Raw genomic sequence first — 24,507 nt, forward strand, 5'->3', positions numbered from 1 at the left:
TGTTGTAAATAATAAGTATATTGTGCTTCGAACAGTAATGATGCACTGGACGCTGCCATTTTTCTAATCACGTTTTGCTTATAACTCAGCGTACTTTTAGTTCGCTGAAAATCATGGCGACCGCTGACTAAACATGAGGCTTGTTTTCTATTCCTGCACTAGACTGCACTGGAACGTTCCATCTTGCTTTCACTAGCTTTCAAATATATATCTATTTCATTTTAAGTGCACACTTATTCAGAGAGTTCAGGAACAGAAAACAAACGGATGTTGAAAGGTTGGGTGCGTTTAGGACCGTTCAGTAGATAATCATAAAACGGTTGCAAAGGCTGCGTTCAGATTCTCCACCCGGTGAATGATCTCTGGGTGACTGGGTAAATGGGCGGAGCTAATGAAAAGCTCCCTAGTGGTTTATGGAATCTGAACGCACTCTCAAACATTGGGTGTGTTTAGCAAATAACGCTGAGAAATACTAACATAAATATCTCAGATTCAGAATAAATTACATAATAAATTAAGATAAACGATAAAGATAATACATAAATATTTTACTATGAATATTCTTATCAATATAACTAAAGGCCTAGTTTACACCGAGCACTTGATACGCGTACTAACTCGTAACTTTCTATTAATTTATCTTACTGTCGACAATGCGTGTATACATAATACATATATTTAATTATCTTGATTCATATTGTACCAACTTAATATACTATTTTTTTAATTTATTGCCGAAATCAAGACAATTTAAAAGAAAATTACTAGTTAGTACGCGTATCAAGTGCTCGGTGTAAACAAGGTCAAAGTAGATGAAAATTAAATGTTAGTAGAATAGGACGAATCAATTTAAACAATGAAAATAAATTTTTATTTTAACAAATTAGATGAAGATATATATTGCGCATATCATCTATTATATGTATAGACTTGTTTTCTATTCCTGCACTAGACTGCACTGGAACGTTCCTTCTTGTTTTTACTAACTTTCAAATATATATCTATTTCACTTTAAGTGCACACTAATTCAGGGAGTTCAGGAACAGAAAACAAACAGTATATTTTATTAGTATCAGAAAATATTTAATAATACTAAAAATCTTTAACATACTAATCTCAAATATAAATATTTATATAACGGTTTTGTGAGACTGTAGACCAAGAAACCTTACATTAATAGAATAAAAGATTAATATTTATTAATCTGTAATTACATAAACAGAATAATAAACAAAACGTTTAAACTTTACTTGGTTATTAACGTTTTTCTTTATTATATTTATACATTTTAATTTTTATTTACTATAATATTTTAAATTAAATTTATTTTTTTATTTTTAATTTGTTTTAAATATACGAGCTTTATCACAAATATATAGAAATTTTTATAGCGATACATTTTGGAACGCACCTTTATGTCACCCACCCGTTTCACCCGGCTCAAGGACCCATGTGGTTTTTCCACTCTCTCGGGATAGACAGAGTGATAAAGTGAACGACCCACCTAATGGCTGTGTTCCGATATAACTGCCAGTACTGGCAGTGGTGAAAAATCCGTTCCGTTATTGGTACGCAGCGCACTGCGACAGCATCTAGTAACATCAATGACGTCATGAATGGTAGCCATATTGCCACTGTGACTACTGCAGCTTCCAAGGTGAGGTAGCTACAGTGCAATATGGCTACTATGCTGTTCCGAAATACGATGCTATAGCAGTGCTGGCAGTAATGCAGTAATATTGGAACAGTTGTGACAGTGTACTGTCATGACGTCACATTTACTGCACTGCCAGTAAAAACGGAACACAGCCAATGTCCGGTAGGGGCACTCTAAAGGAATCTGAACGCTCTTTAGGTGCCTGGGTGCACTCGGGTGGGGAATCTGAACGCAGCCAAAACTGTTGGGTTCTGCTGAACGCAGCCAATGGCTCAACAGTTTAGTGAGCGCTTGCTGTTATTGGTATATTCTTCTAAATCTAAAAGTCTGATTGGATGATCTAGAAGAATATCTCAACATGTTGAGTCTGCTGAACGCAGTCAATATCTCAACATGTTGAATCTACTGAGGCTGCGTTCCGAAATTCACTGCCAGTACTGAAAATCTATAGTATACGTAATGTGAACTATAGATTTTCAGTACTTGCAGTGTATATCGGAACGCAGCCTGAATGCGTCCAATGGCGACGGTAGATGGTAGTCAGACAGACAGTAGTGGCGGCGGCGGCAGCAGTAGTAACATGTAGTAACAGTAATGGTGATGACAACGGCGGTAGTGGCGGTGGTGGTGGCGGCGGTGGCGGTGGTTTTGTGCGAGTGTTTACCGCTCTTGTGGAGTGTGTCACGCAATTAAAATCCTTCTGCGATTCTTGTAGTCGCGATCTCTTTATCGCGGGAAAAACAATGTCGGGATACCGCAAGGTAAACTATTACGAATTGTGTCGATTGTGTACCAGTAGTGAAGGTAACAAGATGAATATTTTTCGCGACGAAGGACGCAGACGACAATTACAAACAAAAATACAGACGTATCTACCGATACAAGTGAGTATTCATTGCTCGGTTTACAATGCAAGCTATTTTTGAACTTTTTGTAATAATGTGATCGCTCAATCTACTTAACCCTATATTTCAACTTGACATGTTATAAGTGACAAGAATCCAAGGAATGTCCAAAAAATTCACGAAGAATGAGATTTATTTTTTTGGAACTTTGAGAATAGAATGCACTTTGATCTACTTGACGAAAATTACTTTTGTATGAAAATCTACAACTATAAAATAATATATTGAGTATAAAAGTTTCAATGAATTTAATAGATAAAGCCAATGTTTTTTATTATATTATTAATATGTTAATATATAATGTATTACTGAAAAGACAACACTAGATTTGTTTAAGAAGATTTCAATCTCCAAGACAAATCGCATTCTGAATAGTTTTAACATTGTGTTTCAATATACACTATCAGTACTGAAAATTTAAAGCTCATGTTATGTATATTATAGATTTTTAGTACTAATAGTAAATTTCAGAATGCAGTCAATAATGATGATAATACATGCAATTTGTTGAATACAAATCCATGAGTTAAAACCAAAAATAAAAACTGCTGATAAATGTGGATAGATTGATTGCCTTGTGACATGTAAAAAAAACATTGGTTATAATATCAAAGAGAAACCATAAATAGTTTTCTAATTCTGATGACAATGTATACAATTTAGTGGATATAAACTCATAAATTTTGACAGGAGAAGTTGGTAAATTAAATGACAGATTGATTGCCTTTTGTCATTTGAAGAAAACATTGGTTTTAATATCTGTTGAAACTCATCAAAACGTTTGCACTCATCCAATTTGTTAAATCATGAGACTATACTGTTAATATATTTCTATTTTAGCTAATGATTATTTATTAATTTATTTTTAATACATTAATATGATTAATACACATATACTGCCTTGGCCAAAATTATTAGGCACTTTTAGTTTTTTTATTTGTTTGGAATTTTTTTATCTATATTAACATCCTCTTTAAAGTACGATGTTCTATTCATATATTCCATAGCAGCATTATATGCTTATTTATTCAAATGTGTGTGTTATAAAAGGATGTTTAAAAGAAATTTCTATAAGATATAAGGATAAAGAAACTTAGCTTATTGTATCTATATAAATATATTTATATCTATATCTGCAGTGCATTTGTATATATTTCTTGTAATATAACAAAATAAAAGCTTAATAAGTTTACGAAAATAACTTAAAAATATATCTTGTGATTAATTTTTATGTAAGCCTTACAGAATTTATAAAATTTTTATTTTTTATATAGTAACAATAGATCACATATATCTCTAGTGTCATTTCTTAAATCTTTATACAGGCTGATATTTATAGTTAATTCTTATATTTAATACTGTTTTAAGCACTGTCTTAAAATGTCATCAATCAATTAAAAAGCTATATTAACATCTTAAGACATTGCTTAAGATGATCTTGAAATAAAAATCAATTATAAATACTGGCCAAATAGATACAACTTTTAGATGTTTTTTTATAACACAAAAATATTATACACATTTATATTATGTAATCAGAAAACTGAATTATCTTTGTTATTGATTCATTCTATTTTAACAGATTGAAAAAGATATATATATATATATATATGTTTATAAAAAGTTGTTAAAATAATATAAATTTTAGCTAATGATTATTTATTAATTTATTTTTAATACATTAATATGATTAATACACATATACTGCCTTGGCCAAAATTATTAGGCCAAACAAATAAAAAAACTTTGTTTTTTTATTTGTTTGGAATTTTTTTATCTATATTTTTTATATTGATTATTGGCATTATACACATAAGTTCTTGAAATAAAAAAATAATTCACATTTTAATTTCTCTTTAAATTCTTTTCGGTTAAAAATATTTTTAAAAATATAAGATGCTTAATATTTTTGGTCAAGGCCATATAATAATAAATTAATCTAATTTTAATTGTTATAAATAAAAAATTAAAAATAAATAACTATTAAGAAAAATAAATTTTAATGTTTTTTGAAAAATTATAATTATTTATATTCCTTGAAGGTTATGGAGGAGGATTCATTACCAAAAATTGTATGCCACGAATGTGTCAAAAAGTTAGAAAATTTCATAGAGTTCCGAGAAACTGTTGTCAATGCTGAGGGTATGTTGGAGTCTTATTTTACCTCACTTCGTTTTTCCGAGGAATTTCTGAAAGAAGGAAAAGTTTATGTAAAGAATACTGAAAAAGAAAGACCGTCCACACCAGAGGATGAAGTTTTAAAGTCCATGGATAAGGTGCCAACACCAGTGGGAGGCCAAATAATAAATAATCAACAAACAACAGATCAAATACAGCATCAGCAACCTGTTGTAGTTAGCAATATAAATACTTCTAATATACAAATTATCAGTGGTGTTCAAGCAAGGGTACAACAATACAAATGTGCTATGCAGGTTTGTAATAAATAAAAGAGTTAACATAAGTAATTGCAACAAAAATGTCTAAAATTTAACTAGAATATTCTATAATTTTATATTTTAATAAATTTCTTTAAACAAATTAATTTTTTGTCCATATGTTTTAAATATAAAAGTTGATATTCCTAGTTAAGTATTCATATTTATTTCAAGATAAGTAATTTCTTAATAAGCAATATCTTAGAATGCTAATATGTTGATCTATATGTATTAATCTCTTGATGTGTATGCGCGCGCGCGCGCACGTGTGTGTGTGTGCGTGCGTGTACGTGTGTGTGTGTGTGTGTGTGTGCATGTGTGTGACATTTTAAGATATAAAACTATACTTAAAATAATCTTAAATATAAAAATCTACTATATATAAGTAAATACTAACCATATAAATAAATCGGACACTATGATTTCAATGAAGTATGAAAAATATTGTTAGACTATATAATTTGTCATTATTCCATATGGGCAAATTGTTATATGGTTAATAAATCATATTGAAAGAGATGATAATTAGTGGTGTCTATAATATTAAAGGGTGAACGAATTTATGTTTTAAATACACAAATACATTTATATTTTATAAAATTATATATTATTGAAATTTGAACTTTGAAGAATATTAAATAGTATTACATATATTTTATTTTATAAATATAAAGTAGAATAATAACAATTGTAATAAATAATATAAGATATTTTCTAAATATTTAATTTATTTATGTATTTTTGGTTATTCTTATTTGCGATGATTTTATTGATTTTTTTGATAATATTTTTAAATAACATTGACAAAGAAAAACAAATCTTATAAAAAATATTAAATGTAAATATTGTATTTAACGATTAAAAGTTATAAGTTATAATCCTTAAATTCTAAAGAAATCGAAAGAACTATAATCAATTAAAGATAAGCCTTATTCAGTCATAGCTTTATGCTGATATTTCTAGTATAATTTTATATACTTTCCCAAGTGTTTTAAATTATGCATTAAATAAATTTTCAATCGTGAAACGCAATTATAAGTTAGACGACAATTATAATATTACGATTTTTAATGATAATCAATTTAATATTAATGATGCTAATAAGCAGCTATTATCTTCTCTTCTAAAATAGTGTAAATAATTTGTTGCAAAAAATAACATCTAGAGATCAAAGTTCCAAAATCCCTAGCTAGGATGTTATTTTTGTGACAAATTCTTTATATTTGGGAAGAAAGGGTAATAGATGCTTGTTAACATCATTATTATTAAATTAATTATCAATTTAACATATTACATAAAAAAAATATCAACATAAAGATCCAGCTATAATCAAATAAGGTTTATTTTTAATTGTGTTTTCTCGCGTGCGCGCACATACCCACATTGGTCTATATTCTTCTATTATTAATCCAAACTTATCTAATAAAAATATAAAGGTTGTCTATATAATTTATTTAAATTTAATTAGTTTTTGATGTCTAGGTTATTGTAAAAATATATAAAATATATAAAAAAATATATAAAAATATATATTTACAGAACACTTTTGACATTGTGCGCCAAACACATACAAATTAAAAGTGCGATTCACTTGATACTACAAATGTTTTGAAACATTTTTAATTGATCAACTTGTAAAATTCTTTGTTCTGATTGGTCAATCAAATGCTTTGAATTATTTGTAGTATCAAGTGGACCGCACCTTAAATAATTTATTTTCATGTTACGTTCATTTCACGTAGTAAATTTAGTATAGAATATTTATGGTTATTGATTGAAATAAAAAAAAGATATGATATAATTTTTGTTTGATTATTATTAATTAAATGTTTGTGATTTTTAAATATAAGGAAATATAAACTTGTTAAACTAATAATAAATTATTATTTTAATAGAAAACAAACTTTGAATAGAAGCGTACAAAGTTTTATAATTGAAGTTTCTGTTATCTTTGTTTTTAAAAAAAAAATTTTGCGCACTTATAGTTTTTACAATCTCAAGAAATTTTTATATGAAGAATACATAATTTTTTTGTGTTTGGTAAAAATAATCAGAATTGTATTTTTTATTTAGATATATTGCACAATTATCTATATTGACTCTATTTTTTATATTAAATATAATATTTAATAAAGCTTTTATTGGGTATTATGAATATGTTATAGATTATATATTTGTATGAAAAATAAAACTTTTTTTTCTAAATTATAGATGCAACCAGGTGGTATGGCAGCAGCTGTAGTCGAAGCTACAGCAGAGACTCATTACAGTTACCAACAACAAACTTCTCAAGTATCATCGCAACAATCAAATGAAACGCAAAATCAAATCAGTGACCAGCAAAATCAGTCTTCTGCAATTCAGCAAACTCAGAACCAAATACAGAATCACAGTCAAATAAATCAGCCAATGCAATCCCAAAGAGCAATTTCTCAACAGTTAAATCAGTCAGCACAGTTATCTCAACAGAATCAAAACCAGATTAGCCAACAGGTACAGGAACAGTCACCGATTTCACAGCAGCTTCAACAATTACAGAGGCAACAGCGTGAATTTGAAAAGCAGCACACACAACTTCAACTTGAAAAACAACAGGTACAAATTATAACACAGCAAGAGTTTTCAGTGAAACAAGAGACACCAGTTCATCAAAATAATAATGTAATTCTTAAAACTGAAACGGATATAGAACCAAATCGACAAATCATGCAAAAGATACAATCCGAGACCCAAAAAGATGAATCTCCTAATCCAAATGTACAAACTTATTCTACAATACAAGCAACGCCAGAGGTATTTCTAAATTTGGGTTTCAAAGAAAGTTCATTGATGACAGTTCGAGATGAAAAAGACTTTAAAGAATTTGCAAAAACATCATCTGACGACGGGATGTCTCGTAATTCAATCGAACAAATCAGAGAATTTCTGAGACTCAGATCAGGATCGGAGTCATCTTCTTTAATCACTGTGAATCCTCATGGTCTCTCACAAGCTGCGAGGAACGCTGTTTGTCGCGATTGTGGTAAAAATTTCCCTTCGTTCAACCAAATGAGCAATCATAATTGTAATGTTGAGACACTTATAAACGAACCACCATCAGATGTTGAAAATAAGGACGATCTTTTGCAAACTAATGTTAATTCTTTCAATTGTGACATTTGTAATAAGCCATTCAAACGGAAAGAGCATCTCTTTCAACATCGGAAATTGCACACTGGTGAGCGACCATACGTGTGTACGACATGTACAAAAGCATTCAGTCGTAAAGAACACTTGGTCAGACATTCGGTATCTCATACTGGACAGAAGATGCACGAATGTGAAATGTGTGGTAAAAGTTTTTCACGTAAAGATAATCTACATAAACATCGAAAAACGCATGGTGTATCTGGTCCTTACATTTGCGAGACTTGTGGCAAATCATTTGTCGTGAAACATTATTACGTGATGCATATGACTACGCATGCGGTAACTGTTGCAGATGGCATAAATTGTCCAGATCCATTGCCATATAAATGCGATATATGTCATAAAGCATTTTCGGTAAAACAATATCTTACTACGCATAGACTTAGACACAGATCAAAAAATAATAACAACTCTGCGCAAAACAGTTTAAATGGGCATCAACAACAATCGAACATTGTAAATAATGTCAATGTAGTGACAAATAACGTTAGTAATACTGGAAATTTAAATAATGGGCAATCTAGCAATGAGTCAACTGTCGAAATGCAAAGTGTTATCGAACGAAACGAACAAGCTAATGGATCATTTGCTAACAGTCAGTATCATACTAATATGCAAGAATTTCAATGAGATAAGGGAAAGCGTGTCTATTATGTTCTCTTGCCGAATGGTAATAATCATAAGATCGTGGTTGTATAAGCAAGGGAAACTTTATGACGCGCCAAAATATTTTCTTATGGTTTTATTCTTAAATGAACGTGGTTTTTGTACTTTAATACTATAAAAAAAATGAGAATCAAAGTGATTATTTTGACAAATTACATATTTTAATGTATACGGACAGAAAGTAGATCTGTTGAGTATTTTAAGAATTCGCTGGGCATGACAATGTAAATATTTTGCCAACAAAGCATTAATTATATGGAATGGTAGGTTTCAAATGAATGTTTATTTGTATCTAATATTCAAAATATGTGTTATTAATATTTGCATACAACACCATGTATACAGATATATTAAGGAGACACCTATATATTAAGTTATTGTAGATGAAATGGCTGTTTTTGAATTTTTAATTTTAAGCTTTTATTCGTCACACTTTTATACATCAATCGAAATAGAATAATTACATATTAAAGGATACCGTGCCGATGACCTTGACCTTGATCTTGGTCTTGATTTTGACCTTGATCTTAGCAGCATATACACAGGGTCAAAAATATTAGGCACCTATATTTTTTTAAATACTTTTGATTGAAAAGATTTAAAATGTTTAAAATAAAGACTAAAATATGAATGTTTTTTTTCAAAAACTCTTTAAACTGTTGTATAATGCCAAGAGTCAATATGAAATAATACAGATAAAAGAATTCCAGGTAAACAAAAAAAATATAGGTACCTTATAATTTGACCTTTGACCAAAACTGTATGTGTTAGAGGTAAAGATATTGATCAGTTATTATTTTTTTTTATTATAAACCAATTAATCTCGTATAGTTTTCGAGACATTTATATAAAACTCATTTTCAAAATTTCATTATTTTCTTCATATAACACTTGTATGAATAGTATACACTAGAGTCCTATATAAAGAGAGAAGCGACATTGATGTCCGAAGCTCTGATTGGTAATCTGATTGATACTTGATTGGCTAAGCGAGCAGCCATATTGTGACCACAGCTGTTTGTAGAATGATACGAATGATGTTTGAGGGTGTTTGATGACGTTAGAGCGGTCCAAAAATAGCGGTGGAGGACTCAATTGGATACTGAAAGTTGTGGTGGGGGTTCGATGTCGCTTCTCTCTTTATATAGGACTCTAGTAACACACAACACTACGCGCACACGCACACAATCATGATAAGGGCTATTTTAAGGTACTATTTAAATTTGGTTGTACCATTGATCTTGTTTGTGAAGTATTAAGGTGCTATTATATTTATTGTACGACAATAGAATACTTATGGTAGTCTATATTTATGGTAGTCTGCTACAGCTATTGTGCACTTTTCATTTTTGAAAAGGGATGAAATTATGAATACTGAAAAATACTACAAGAAATTGCAGCACGACAAAAAAATTTGTCATGCAACAAGTGTAATAATACCCTAAGGCCAGTATTACTTGGTAGTATTTGTAGTATTTGTCAGCGTTCATATTTTCATCCTTTTTCAAAAATGAAAAGTACACAATAGTTTTAGCAGACTATACAGACGCAAAATTCTTACGTGAATGAAGACTCAGTTTAGGCATGTATTTGGAGCTTGATTAGCATCTAACTACAGCGATGATTGTCACAAAGGATCTACTTTCCATTAAACGTTAACATTTGATTCAAAATTTCTTCAGTAAGTTGGAAAAGCAAAAAAGAGATTTCCATATGGCTTGGTCTCTTAGTTCATATTAATACTTGTCAATTTTTTTTACTTTCCCTATGGTCAATAATTAAATAATGAACACTGATGCTATGTACAATATCTCGAACTGACAAATGCAAGTCTGCTTCAACAATGTCTTTTAAAACATTGTCGTTAACCATTAATGGTACACGAGACAAATATACGGCGCGCCATTCAAATAAATTTGTAAAAAATTAAAAATTATCATTCAGCACTAAGAATTTGACTGACATAGGCCTGCTAATCTTATATCAGAAAATTTGAATTATGAAAAATAGTCATTTCATCCGCAACAGCCTAATATTTAATACTTAATTAATGTCCATTTCTACTATTGCAGATTAATTTTACTTTTACTTTACTTTTTACTTCTAGTTGAATTAAAAAAGGATAAAGAGTAAGTTAAACTGAGATTAAAGTTGATTAATCCTCCGTTGACACACTATATTGGATTCGATATTTTGCCATACATAAGTGTACGTCACCATTTTCAATTGCGTATGATCTCTGTACGTAATGCATAGAATTTGAACAATTTTTTTTTAATTGATACGTCAGAAGGTCAAGAAGAAGACTAAATAGGTGCGAAAATTGAGAAGTTGAACATATTCAGAAGAGAAGAAACGAATGATTTATGAGTGCCAAGTTATTTTTGTAAACAGGGGGTATGACACCCAGTGTATCAGTTGAGGGTTAACATTGGAAGAAATGGACATTAGATGGATCATAACAAGGTGAATTAGTTTTGCGAATTTTTTTGGAAAATTAAAGGAGATAAAAAAGTCTGTTTATCCATTGTAAAGATCATATTTTTTTTCTATTTGACATTTAAATGTTATTAAAAAATTGTATAAAATGATGAGTGATGACAAAATTTTCTGAGTCTTTTTAAAAACGATGTTTATAGGAATCACTGCTGTTCCCACAGAATTCACAAAGTAAAAACTCAAAGCGCATTAGAAGCAAAATGGCACAAACTTTTTAAAGTTGATACAAAAATCTAATGTATTGTTTTTTACAGTTTCAAAATTACGTTTGAACAAAATGGCAGCTGGTCAGAATCAATAATGGTTGTCATTATAAATTTTTCTCGTTTTTTTTGGTCACGATAAAAAATCAAGCATCGTAAAAAGAAAATCTTTCGTTTTGCACAGTTTTCAGTTTTTAATGTCTAGAAAAGTTTACAAAATAGTAAGTAGATCAATTTAACTGTTTTCAAGATATAATAATTACGTTTTTCGAAAATATAATTTGAATAATGACACCATCTTATAAATTTTTAATAAAATTAAAATGTTAAGTAGAGAAATGCTTGATCTTAACAATGGAATAAACACGACTATCTCTGTTTTTCTATAAAAAAAATTATGCATAGTTAAGCCTCCTCTAGGTGTAAATACCTTTTTTAATACTTGTATGCACAATTTATATACGAGTATATCATATTTGAATATAGTACCAAAATAATGAAGAATAATTTTTTGCAAAATTCAATATGTTCACATTATCAATATTATTATCAAAGTCATAAATTAGTTCGAACCTGAATCTTACTAATATGACGAAATTGCATTTTTACTAATTTACAATGAATTGAAATAAATTAATCCTTTGAGGACAGGGGTTGTTAAAAAAGTCAATTATGGAAAAATAGTATTACAAGAATTTTTGGGGTCGGTGAATCCGAATCTGACTTTAAAATTACAAAATTTAAAATGACGGATCCAAATTGAAAATTTTCTATAATTGTCTCATTTTCATAAAATTTTATGTATACTGAATCTTTTGATCGCTAATTCCAAATCTGATATCAGAATTTCGAAATTAAAAATGGCAGATCCAATATAGTGAATGGAATGAAAGAAGCAGAAAACAGCAACTATGATAGTGATTATCATCTTTTATTTTGACAATTATAGAATCAAATTTTATGAAAATTAACGTTTTGATCAGCTTTGATGATAGTTGAATGAAAATAAAAACTGAGGAACTCGAAGAATAAAAAAGAACTCGATTATAAAAGTCTGGAAATTTCATAAATTTTGAGTGATATTCTTACATCTTTCTATATTTGTTATATTGGATCCATCATTTTGCCTTGTATATTTTTGATTTTAGATTTAATGACAGTATCATTTATAATTATCTTACGGTAAAGTACGCAAATATCGTCTTCTGATTTTGACGAGCCATTAATATATGTTGTAGTACAGATTAAAATAACAGACACAGATTTTGTTATACATGTCCGTTTTCACTTTTAGAAGTAGAAACACCTTTTTGAAGAAAATTGGTATTTTTCTTTCGAAGTGAATATCGTTGAAACTATAAAAGATGAGAGAAAACAATGTTCTGAACAAAAGTTGAATGGCTTGAACAGTACTCTATAACAGTGATTAAGAATTCTTTAAAAAATTTTTTTAATAAAAAAAAATTAAAAGCAATTTTTTCAACTTGACGGTATTTGCTTTGAAAGAAAAATAGCAATTTTCTTCAAAGGAGTGTTTTATCTCCTAAAAGTGAGAACAGGTACGAATAAAATACGTGTGCCTTATTTTGATCCGTACTAGAACATGTTATTAAAATGAGGCCGACATTTCCGTACCTTTTCTTGTTATTTAAAGTTCCTGAAAACTGAATAATTTTTTTTTTATTATTATTTTATCTTGGCAATATTAGATTTGCCATATTCAATTTGCTATTTATGACCTCAAAATTAGAAAGAATATCCAAAATTCTTGTACAAGTTCAATGAAAATTGAGTAATATTAGCATTTTTGGCTCATTTTGATGTCAGCCATATTGGATCCGACATTTTGAATTAAAAAATGTTAACTTTAAAATCAAAAAGAGCATTATCAACAATCTTCAAATATCAAATTTCGTGAAAATCGAGTTAGTAGTTTCTGAAATTAACTATAGTTGTTCCTAGTTTGCAAAGGATTAAGAGGGTATTCTCGTTTTTGGTTTCCTTTTCAGGAATTTTTTTTGTAGAAAAAATATAGAAATTATAAAGAAGGTTGTCACAAACCTTGCAAAAAATACGAGAAAAGTCATGAAAATTTAAACTCGCGTAAAGAGAGACGGTTCACTCGCTGCGCGTGGACTTGGCGTCGAGGCGTGACCGCGCTTGATCAGTCAGGAAAATCGGAGAAAAATCAGGGAAAAATATAAAATGCCTGGAATTTAAGCTTTGCTCAATTTCCTTAAATACTCTTATTTTAAATAGTTTTTGCAAGTTTTTTAAATGTTATATTTAACATTTTTTTGTAGCCAAATGTATTTAAAATTTGCGTACTTTACAAATAATTTCTTACATCTGAGAGCCGTAACATATAGAAAAATTTAAATTTAAGAAATGTGATCAATTACAATCAATTATTTTTTGATCCGAAGAAGAGTCACGTGTCTTCCATCGTAAAAATCATATTTATTTTCGATATTTTCGAAATTTTATTAAAAAAAAATTGCATCGCTATTTAAATATTTTTACAACGCTTCACCGTTTTAACAATTGTTCGATTGATCGACTTACAGTTTTATATATTTTTTTAGTTACTAAAAACTAGTGCTTGACGCAGGATTGTTTACAATTTTCTTAGTTTTTGTCGCAGCTAAAGCTATAAAATTTGTAGTAAAAAATCGTTATGTTGATTTTGAATGTCATTTTGTTTTAACGCATTGCTTTGAAAAACAGCTATGTAGAATAATATCAGATTTAATTTTATAAAGCTTGTGTCTTTTTGTTAAATCCTGTGATCATCGTAAATGATGTTTTTAAAAAACATGATTTAGGAAACTTGAATAGTGATTCTTTTTTATTTTATTTTTTAATTAAATTTAAATATTAAATAGGAAAAAGTATAATTTTTACGATGGAATAAACATTTTTTTTAGCTCTTTCCATAAAGAACTCACAAAGTTAAACCTCGTTTTGACATTCGCTTAGTTGTATATTCCTTTAAGATTACATATTGGAAAATTCTCTGCTGTTGCCTGGAAAACATGGAGAAATTAGGGAATTTCAAAATTTATTTTCTATGGCAACTCTAAATTTGAAACTACATTTATTTGAATATTCTTTATTATCTTTTTCAAATAAAAAAAATAATTTTGACAATTATTTAAATCTGTATAAGTGTGTCAAAAAAACCGTCTTTTAATAGATGCAGAACTAATCTGAAATAAAAAAAATCAAAAAATTTTTAATCTGTATAAATATAAATTTTTGTCTAAGTCACAACAAAGGAAGATCCAGATATGTAATTCACAGATTTTGGAAAGTTTGATGTTAAGAGGGATTTGATATCATAAAAATAATATGTATAGTAACATTTAAGTGTCAATAGTTTGATTTACAAGATTTTTAAAATTTGGAATGACTGCACATGTGACAAATATCATAACAAATAAATAAATCATAGCGAAGCTTCACAAAATCGGTCTAGCCTCAGTGTTAACTCTAAAACTCACAGTTTTTATTAAATAGTACATATTTAAGAAATAATTAGGAGTAAGTCTATACTGGCATAGTTCTCTTAAACATCCATATTTCTCGGAAACTAAACATTGCACTGTATTAATATTAAGCAAAAACGTGATCTGCTTAGATAATTAAAAACCCACAGTTACATACACTCCTAATTTTTTTTTTATATAAAATCTGTTAAAAACGAATTCTTGAAAAGCAAAAATAAAATTTGCACTATTCTCTCTTGCAAATTGCATAGTTTAAACAATAGTGAATATGTTATTGATAATTTTAGATCATGCTTGTAACTGTTTTGTTTGTACTTTTCTCTCTCTAATTTTGCTCATAATGTGATGTGGAACATAAAATTGCCGTGAATAGCGTTAAGCGATACGTTTCTGTGAGAACAGTCAACTATGAAATCTTCAACTACAATATTGACAGGTGTATGACTTTTTTTACTACTTTAAGATAGAAAAAATAGCATCGGATGATTCACGTAGCTACAGATCCTTGTATGCGCTAATAAAATGCTAAAAAGTATATAAAGTGGGAAAATTTAATTCTTTTGACTTTATAAACTTTATTGTTTAATACATAAAAACATATTTAATTATTTAGTTTAATAACTTCTTTTATAATTAACTCCACTACAGGTCCTTGTCTGAATTTTGATATTACGACCTATTGTGCCAGTTTTGGGGGCCAATTTCTCAGATGCTCTTTTTTTAGGTTGTGTTGCGAAAAGATTAACCATTACAAAATACGAAACAGTATTATAAAAGCTGCTATACCATCTAACAAAAGATACTTTCTAGTTTGTATTCATGTTTATAAAGTTTTATTTTTAGCTTTATTTAAGAAATGTTAATCAAAAACAAAGTGATATGCCAATATTGATGACTTCTCTATTAATAATAATATTAATATATTTTAATTTTTTTAATTATTTTATTTTTAATTTTTAAATAAATATAAAAAATTGTTTGTTTTATAGAATTAAATTTAAAACATGAGAAAAAATAAATATTAAGAAAAAAAGATGTTAGCTCTCTTGAATAGCAAAAAAGAAAAAATCTTATGACTCCAACTTTTTGATCTATTGATGTCTGAGAATGTTACATATTATTTTTGCGATGTCAAATCTATAATTTAATATCGAACTTTCCAAAATACATATCTTCTCTTGTAACCTAATGTATACAGGGTGTCCCAGTATAAGTGGCCACCCCCTTTTATCTCGTAAATTAACAGAGATAGACCCAACAAATATAATATTAAATTAAATGGTTTGAACTAAACTTTATTGTGAGTACAGTGGTTATTTAAAGAAATTATCTATGTTAAAGAACGAAGAGACATGTATAATTTTTGCATGGTAAAGTGAATATTTTGATATGATAAAAGTTGTAGCGTTTCTTCTAGTGAATACAATGATGTATAATTTATCAAAATTATTTTACAAATTATAGAAGTTATGTTGGTTTAAAGTTTCGCAAGCGACTAATATCATTTCAGTCTTGCCTCTGCAGTGTGGCTAACTTCCGACTCTCGCTTTGGAGATTGACGTGTAACATCTTGACAGCTGATTATAATATTTGGTGTAATAATTTTATAAATCTATAGATTTTCGCACTCTTATTACTTACATTTTACGTACATCGAATATTATAATCAAATGTCAACATCTTACACGTCAATCGCCAAAGCGGGAGTCGGAAATTAGCCACACCGCAGGGGGAAACTGAACTGGTATTAGTCGCCCGCGAAACTTTAAACTGACATAACTTTTATAATTTGTAAAATAATTTTGATAAATTATACATTATTGTATTCACTAGAAGAAACGCTACAATCTTTATCATATAAAAATATTTACTTTACCATGCAAAAGTTATGCATGTTTCTTCGTTCTTTAACATAGATAATTTCTTTAAGTAACCACTGTGCTCACAATAAAGTTTAGTTCAAACCATTTAAATTGATATTATATTTATTGGATCTATCTCTGTTAGTTTACGAGATAAAGGCGGGTGGCCACTTATACTGGGACACCCTGTATATTGCGTGTGCGTGCGTATATTTATATGTACATATGTATATATGTGCGTGCGTGTGTGCGTGTGTGTATGTGTATAGGGGAGACCGAGGGTATTTGTTAGACCTTTTTTTCTTTTGTGTCTTAGTCCTATATTCATTAAAAAAAAAAAAAACATGGGACGGTTTGAAAGGTTGAACCTTCTCCTTTACAATGCCGGTATACATAGAACATGGAAGTGTACTTGTTTTGAAGTACATATAAAAATATCGACCAATGCCAAAAATTACGAATAGACCCAAGCCCGGGGTAATTCGTAACTAGTCCGGAAATATTCCGAAATTTGTGTTTCAATTTGAAAGACTGTAAAAAAGCTGTTGTTAAGACTTTCTTTTATTTAAAAAAGGATATAGGTATACAATAAACAATTGCAAACATACACGTTCGCATTAGAGTCCTATATAAAGAGAGAAGCGACATTGATGCCCAAAGCTCTGATTGGTAATCTGATTGATACTTGATTGGCTAAGCGAGCAGCCATATTGTGAACACAGCTGTTTGCAGAATGATACGAATGGTGTTTGATGACGTTAGAGCGGTCCTAAAATGGCGGTGGAGGACTCAATTGGATACTGAAGATTGTGGTGGGGGTTCGATGTCGCTTCTTTCTTTATATAGGACTCTGGTTTGCATGTTTTTTTATGCCATCGGTGTGACAGATTTCCTAACCTCACAAGTGTCAATCTTTAACGCTTTATAACTTTTTACCTACTTAAGAGCGACGATTTTATATTCATATTTATGTTCTATGTATTAAAATACACAATATTATCAAGTTTGAACTAAATCAATGAAAAACTTTATCTCAATGCTTAACTCTGCGTAGCGCAGACGTTTGTAGTCAACGTAAGGTTAGGGTTACCCATAGGCGCTGCAATCAGTATTAACGAATCGCCTCGGTGCTCGGTATTACAAATAGCCCCAACATCAACTGTGCACATTATTGCGTATGATTAACAAAAATATATATCACACAGCAAAAAGTAAACACGAAATTTTTCAAAAATATTCAACTGGACACGATACATTCAAAGTTTTTAAAAAAACCTTATTATCTTATTTAAATTTTGAAGAAATGCTGATTATCAGAAATTACTTCGATTGTCGCAAAACACATTTTTCACTACTACGACTTCAATATGACGCCGTTACCAACAAAACTTTGTTAGCAACATCGTTACATTAGGACATGTTTAGAGTGTTTAAAATAAATTTTTAATATGTAGCCATAAAAAGATATTTCCAATTATTGAATTATCCCGTCTAACGATTTGCCCCGGTTTCTCCTCTATATATATATATATACAGGGTGTCCCAGACCAATGTATAAAAATTATCACGATGAGGTAGAAGGGATCGAGATAGATGAAAAAGTCTATTACCATATTGCGATATTTGTAATAATTTTTGAGTAATAAAATATTAAGGTCAGCCGAATAAGAGCGCGGGGAGAGACAAGCGGTCGCTCGTCTGAGCCGTAGGACCGCCCACTGCGGCCCGATTATAGGCGACGGTAGGGAAAGGATAGCTTGGCACCGCACCGTGTCGAGCCGGGCGGTCTTACGGCTCAGGCAACCAACTGTTTGCCTCTCCGCGCGCTCTTATTCGGCTGACTTTAATATTTTATTACACGAAAATTATTGCAAATATCGCAAACTGTTATTAGACTTTTTGATTTATCTTGATCCCTTCTACCTTATCGTAGTAATCTTTATACATTGGGTCTGGGACACCCTGTATACATACATACATACAAAGTTAGCAAAGTTACTCTATAAAAGTAACTCATTATCGCTACCATTACTTAAAAATTAACGAATCGTTACTATTTTCATTCTATTACTTTTTTGTATTAATAAAATGTATACAAATTTTTGAGATAAATATAAATAGATTTTTTATCTTCTAAAGAAATAAGGTTCAAAATATATGTATACAGTTATACTAAATACACGTATAATTTTAAGTCAACGTATTTTTATTTTATATACTAATGTCACACATATTTGTATCCAATATAATCACAGGTAGTTCAGCTTTGATTGCATTTTTGCATCGATCTTCACCAATAATTTCTTTACAGTTTTTTCAAGGGGGAAAAGGGTTAATAATACGTGATATTACTTAATCTTGTTCAATTTAGAATTGTGTTATGACTGAAAATTTATTCGGCGCGCAGTTTATTAAACTTGAGAAAAGTATATAAAATCATACAAACAATACAAACACGAAGACCTAGCTGCAACCGTAGAAGGCATTCTTGTTCAATTTGTATTGATACAGCAACAGTCAAAATATCTTTCTCTATTACTTCACAAAAAAGATCTATTAATTATTTTTAAAAGAAGTTGATCTATAGAATCATCATTAAGATGATCTTTTTCTTAATACAATATCTCTTACGCTAAATAGTCTTTCTGCACTTGCACTACTTGGGAGCGCAGTAATGTATTTAATAAAAAGTGATTTAAGTCTTAATCAGTGTTTTTTTTTTATAAAAAAGAGTCTAATTATTTTGTGCTGGGTGTTTGTTCTCCCCTTCGCGAGTGTTTTGTGTGCTCATCTCGTCGAGCACAACAATATACAATATTAGAGTATCGGTAGTTCCCTAATTAAAGGGTATCGGTACTTCCCTAACATTCTATATTTTTTATTGCATTTTCTTGTAGTCGATTTCCAAAAGTTTCCAAAACACTAAAAATAAGTTTATTTTTGTTAAGGACTTTCCGAGTTATGACGCTTGAAAGTTATAGTATACCATAGCTTTCAAGCCTTACAACTCGGAAAGTACTCAACGAAAATAAACTTTCTTGTAGTGTTTTGGAAAGGTCTCGAGATAACCTACAAGAATATGTAATAAAAAGTAGGCAGTCTCATTTAAAAAATTGAAGGTGTCGTGACCTTCAAGCAACTATTCAAGGTCAAATTAATGACACCATCTTATAACCCCCTTGAAACCATGCAACTTTTGTCTGAAACATTTTTACTGAAAATGTTTCATCGAAGAATTATTGAGGTGTGTTTTTTAAAATGGGACACCCTGTGTATATATATGTATGTATATATAAGATGATTATTAATGAACGTCTCCACTTTTTACCAGGAAAACGCATTTGTAATTTCTAATATAATAATGTGTTAGAAATACATATCCGTCGGTAAATCATGCTCCTATGGTAAAAAGTGGGTACAACCATTAAGAATCACCCTGTATATACATATATTCCAAACCATGTGTGCGTGTGTATATATACGCGCGCGTATACATCCGCGCGTATATGCATATACATATGGGTTGAAATATATGTGGGTATATATGTAGGGGAGACCGGGGCAATTCGGGAGACGACGCAATTCGAAAAATGGAAATATTTTTTTATGAGTACATACTAAAAATTTACTTTAAATACTCTAAACACGTCCTAATAGAACGATGCTGCTAATAAAATTTTGTTGGTAACGGCGTCATATTGAAGTCGTAGTAGTGAAAAATGTGTTTTGCGACAGTCGAAGTAATTTCTGATAGTCAGCATTTCTTTGAAATGTAAGTAAGATAAATACAAATCTTTTTGAAAACTTTGAATGTATTGTGTCCAGTTGAATGTATGTGAAACTTTTTATGTTTACTTTTTCCTGTGTGATTTCTATTTTTTGTCGATACGCAATAATGCGCACAGTTGATATCTGGACTATTCAAAACACGAAACATCGAATAGTCGTTCGACGATTATTTTCTTTCATATTTATTTCTATGTATCAAATATACAATTTAATACTTAACAGATGTAATTACACGAAATACGAATAGTCCCTGACTTGTTCCGAAAACGCTAAAGCAATAAAATTTTTTATTGTGCGTTTGTATTCTTTTATTGTATGTAATATTTCTCTATAATACTATATATCCTTTTCTGAATAAAACAAAATTTTAACAATAGCCTTTTTACATTTTTTGTATCTTAAAACATAAATTTCAGAATATTTTTAGACTAACTTCGAATTACCCCGGGCTCGGGGCTATTTGAAATATTTAGCATTGGTCGACATTTTTATATGTACTTCAAAGCAAGTACATTTCCGTGTTCTATCTATAATGGCGTTGTGAAGAAGAAGGTTCAACTTTTTAAATCGTCTAACTTTTCTTTTAGTGAATATAGGACTTAGGAGACGCAAAAGAAAAAAAATTTTCGAATTGCCCCGGTCTCCTCTATACATGCCACTCAAGATTCAAGCTATTAGAATAATTAGTTTTTTGAAACCCAAAAGTGAGAATACCCGCTTAAGACTTACATTTATTGATATTACATTTATTTATGTGTATGTAACAAGCTAATACAGAGATATTAAATGTTCAAATTTAATATAAAGTCGAAATGTACAAGAATTTATAAAAGTTTATCCAAACTTTTCTGCAAATTTTTTTGAGGACAAATTGTTTACTTGTTTCAGGTGCATTTTTCTGTACCTGTAGTACTTTAAATAGAATATATAAAATTTGTATGCTTTGAAGAAAGAAGGAAGAAATGTATATGTATAATTTATTAATTTAAAATATGTACTAAGAGTAAAGCAGTAAATTTGAAGGCAGTAATATTTAAAACGTAGAAATTTTATTATATCTAAACAATGATTAATAAAGTGTGATATTTTTGATATTGGATCAATTTAATACGAATCATCAATTTTATTGTATCGACATAATTCCATATACAACAAAATTCCATATTCAAATTGAATTGCGATTTTGATGTTTAGCATTGATATTTTTGAAATTGAGTTTTTTTATTTTTCTTTATATAAACCACCACATATATTTGAAAACATTGATATTGTTATAATCACAAAATTATTTTTGACAAAAATATGTCATAACTGTATCATTAGTTATGACAATTTTTCGTTTAAAAGGCTAGAATTAAAGACTAGCTTTAAATAACATCAACTTATGGTATATCAAATTCTCAATTCTAAATTCTGTGTGCGTGTGCGCGCGCGCGCGCGCGTACGCGTGTATGTGTGTATGTGTATATACATACGTACACATATACGTTGTTATATGTAAAGGTTCACTCAATTAGAACAGCTATATGAAGCCTATATCTGTTAGATTAAAATAATTATAACATCTCCGACTATTTTAAAAAGAATGTTCTATATATAATTTTATATAAATATAGTATATAATTTTTATGTATACTTAGGATGCAGAACAAAAATCAGACCAAAGAAATTTACATTATGTTTATGTATATTTACGTGTGTGTGTGTGCGTGCGCGCGCGCGCGCGCGCGCGTGCGTGCGTGTGTGTGTGTGTGTGTGTGTGTGTGTGTGTGTGTGTGTGTGTGTGTGTGTGTGTGTGTGTGGTACGTGCGTGCACGCGTACATATGTGTGTATGCATTTATATACATATACATATATAATTTATTTATATTTATATAAAATAGATAAAAAATTATTATATACTACTGCAAAAGTATTTGCCTACTTTGTCTTTCATAATTAAATAAGAATTTTGAAGAAGAATGAATTTTAATCTTTCTTTCTAATCTCTTAGATTTTGGGCTTAATAACAATAATAATAATAATAATAATCTTGATGGTTAAAAATATTAAATTCTACATATATAAAGAAGATATAGTAGAATTTGAATGGAGTTAGATATAAAAAAAGATTTACAAAACTCACAGTGGGCAAATAGTTTTGAGCAATAATGTAAATAATGATATAGAAATTAGATGGAACCGGAAGTTTGCTAACTTAGAAGCTAATTGTTGTAATTTAAACAATTGGAGATGTATTTTGAAGAAGAGGATATCTGTTATTAGCTATAATTTCGATTTCTAACAATTTCTAATATCTATTATATACGGACTAACGATACAATATTATTATACACAAATAACAATTAAAGATATGCATTTATGTTTGTGTAACTATTTTACATTGATTAAAATTATATTAACGTGAAGAAAGTGATTGAAATAATTGAAGAATTTTTTACAAAAATCAAACAAGTTTAAAAAGTTAAATTTTTTCAGAAAACAAAAATTTCTCCTTTATACATCTTTTATTACTTAAATATTTTTCCACGCATATAATAAATATAAGAACAAAGTTGTAGATTAATGAAATTTTGAGGATCCATTTAAAAGGAAAAAATTAAAATCCTCGATTTGTTTGGTTTTTGCGGAATTTTCATATTTACTACCTATTTATATTTACCATTTTTTGTTTGATTTTTACTGAAACAAAATTGTTCACGATATGACGTTACTAATAGAGAATGACTTGGTATAATCCAAATGTTTTAAATATGAATTTGTCTGGTTTGTAGGAAATTTTTCAATTAATTAATATGGTTAATAATAATGTATTAATTATTTTATTATTTTTTGTACGCAACATAGTAATGTGTGCAATGCACATATGTGCAATAAAATCATATACGCAATATAACTTGTGCATAATAATTTTATGTGTTATAGATATTGTCAATAATCGAGATTGAAAACAATCTGATTTAAGCAAATTTATCGCAAAATACTGCTACTAATCATATTGTTGGCAAACTTCCCAAATTCAGTAGTATGTTATGGATCTATAAAATAAGTTTTTAATGTCTACTTATTAATTAATAAAAATGTGCCGCACACGCATATACACGCATGCATACACGTTTTCATATGCGCCTACATGATCTCTGAGAAAAATTATATATAATTTTTGTCAGAATATATCTTTTTTTGTCTTGTATACGTGCATGTGTACATATGAATTTTCGTAAGGTACAGTATCTTGCAGCTACATTGCAACAATATTGCAATCTTGCATATTGCAATGCAATGTTTTGGAAACATTGTTAAAATATAGATATGCAAAAAATGCTACAATAATATTAGGTTGTTTGGAAAGTAATTTCGTTTTTTTTTTTTTTTTATGAAAATGAAAGACGATTTTCTTATAGTGAATAAATATTTTATTGAATTATATATTGTCCATTCTGATCTAATACCTTTTGCTATCTTTCTGGCAGTAGCATAATTCCACGCTCATAAAATGGTTGTTCTTTGCTGGCAAACAACTGATCCAGATGATTTTTGACTTCCTCATTTGAAGTAAAGGTTTTACCGTCAAAAAAATTTTGTAGAGACCTGAACAAATAATAATCAGAAGGTACCAGATCTGGAGAATATGGTGGGTGTGGCAGTATATCCCATCCAAGCTGTAAAAGCTTTTGACGAATTACCAAACTTGTATGAGATGTCGTATTATCTTGGTCGTATACACTACACTTTTTCTATTTCAATCCTGGCCTTTTCTGTTTAAGTGAATCATTCAATTTGTCCAGC

General features: G+C 29.3%; 1 protein-coding gene across 2 annotated transcripts; it reads left to right on the forward strand.

Annotated features, from left to right (window-relative positions):
* Positions 1 to 2,175: 2,175 nt before the first annotated feature.
* LOC105205058 (zinc finger protein 853) lies at positions 2,176 to 15,577 on the forward strand. Of its 2 annotated transcripts, XR_005574249.1 has the most exons (4): positions 2,176 to 2,541; positions 4,605 to 4,997; positions 7,212 to 9,118; positions 10,963 to 15,577. XR_005574249.1 is itself a non-coding variant. In XM_011174350.3 (3 exons), the coding sequence occupies exons 1-3, from the start codon at positions 2,191 to 2,193 to the stop codon at positions 8,817 to 8,819; spliced, it is 2,352 nt and encodes a 783-aa protein (XP_011172652.3). In that variant the 5' UTR covers positions 2,176 to 2,190; the 3' UTR covers positions 8,820 to 9,151. The 2 variants fall into 2 exon arrangements, 1 of the variants encoding a protein (XP_011172652.3); XM_011174350.3 differs by lacking the exon at positions 10,963 to 15,577 and having other exon boundaries at positions 7,212 to 9,151.
* Positions 15,578 to 24,507: the final 8,930 nt, after the last annotated feature.

The sequence above is a fragment of the Solenopsis invicta genome, chromosome 1 (assembly GCF_016802725.1).
Source record: "Solenopsis invicta isolate M01_SB chromosome 1, UNIL_Sinv_3.0, whole genome shotgun sequence".
Classification (NCBI taxonomy): Eukaryota; Metazoa; Arthropoda; class Insecta; order Hymenoptera; family Formicidae; genus Solenopsis; species Solenopsis invicta.

Coding starts and splice junctions, on each gene's coding strand:
- LOC105205058 (XM_011174350.3), top strand. CDS start 2,191: ATGGTAGTCAGACAGACAGTAGTGGCGGCGGCGGCAGCAGTAGTAACA. Junction 2,542..4,604: donor AGACGTATCTACCGATACAA/GTGAGTATTCAT, acceptor TATTCCTTGAAG/GTTATGGAGGAGGATTCATT. Junction 4,998..7,211: donor AATACAAATGTGCTATGCAG/GTTTGTAATAAA, acceptor TCTAAATTATAG/ATGCAACCAGGTGGTATGGC.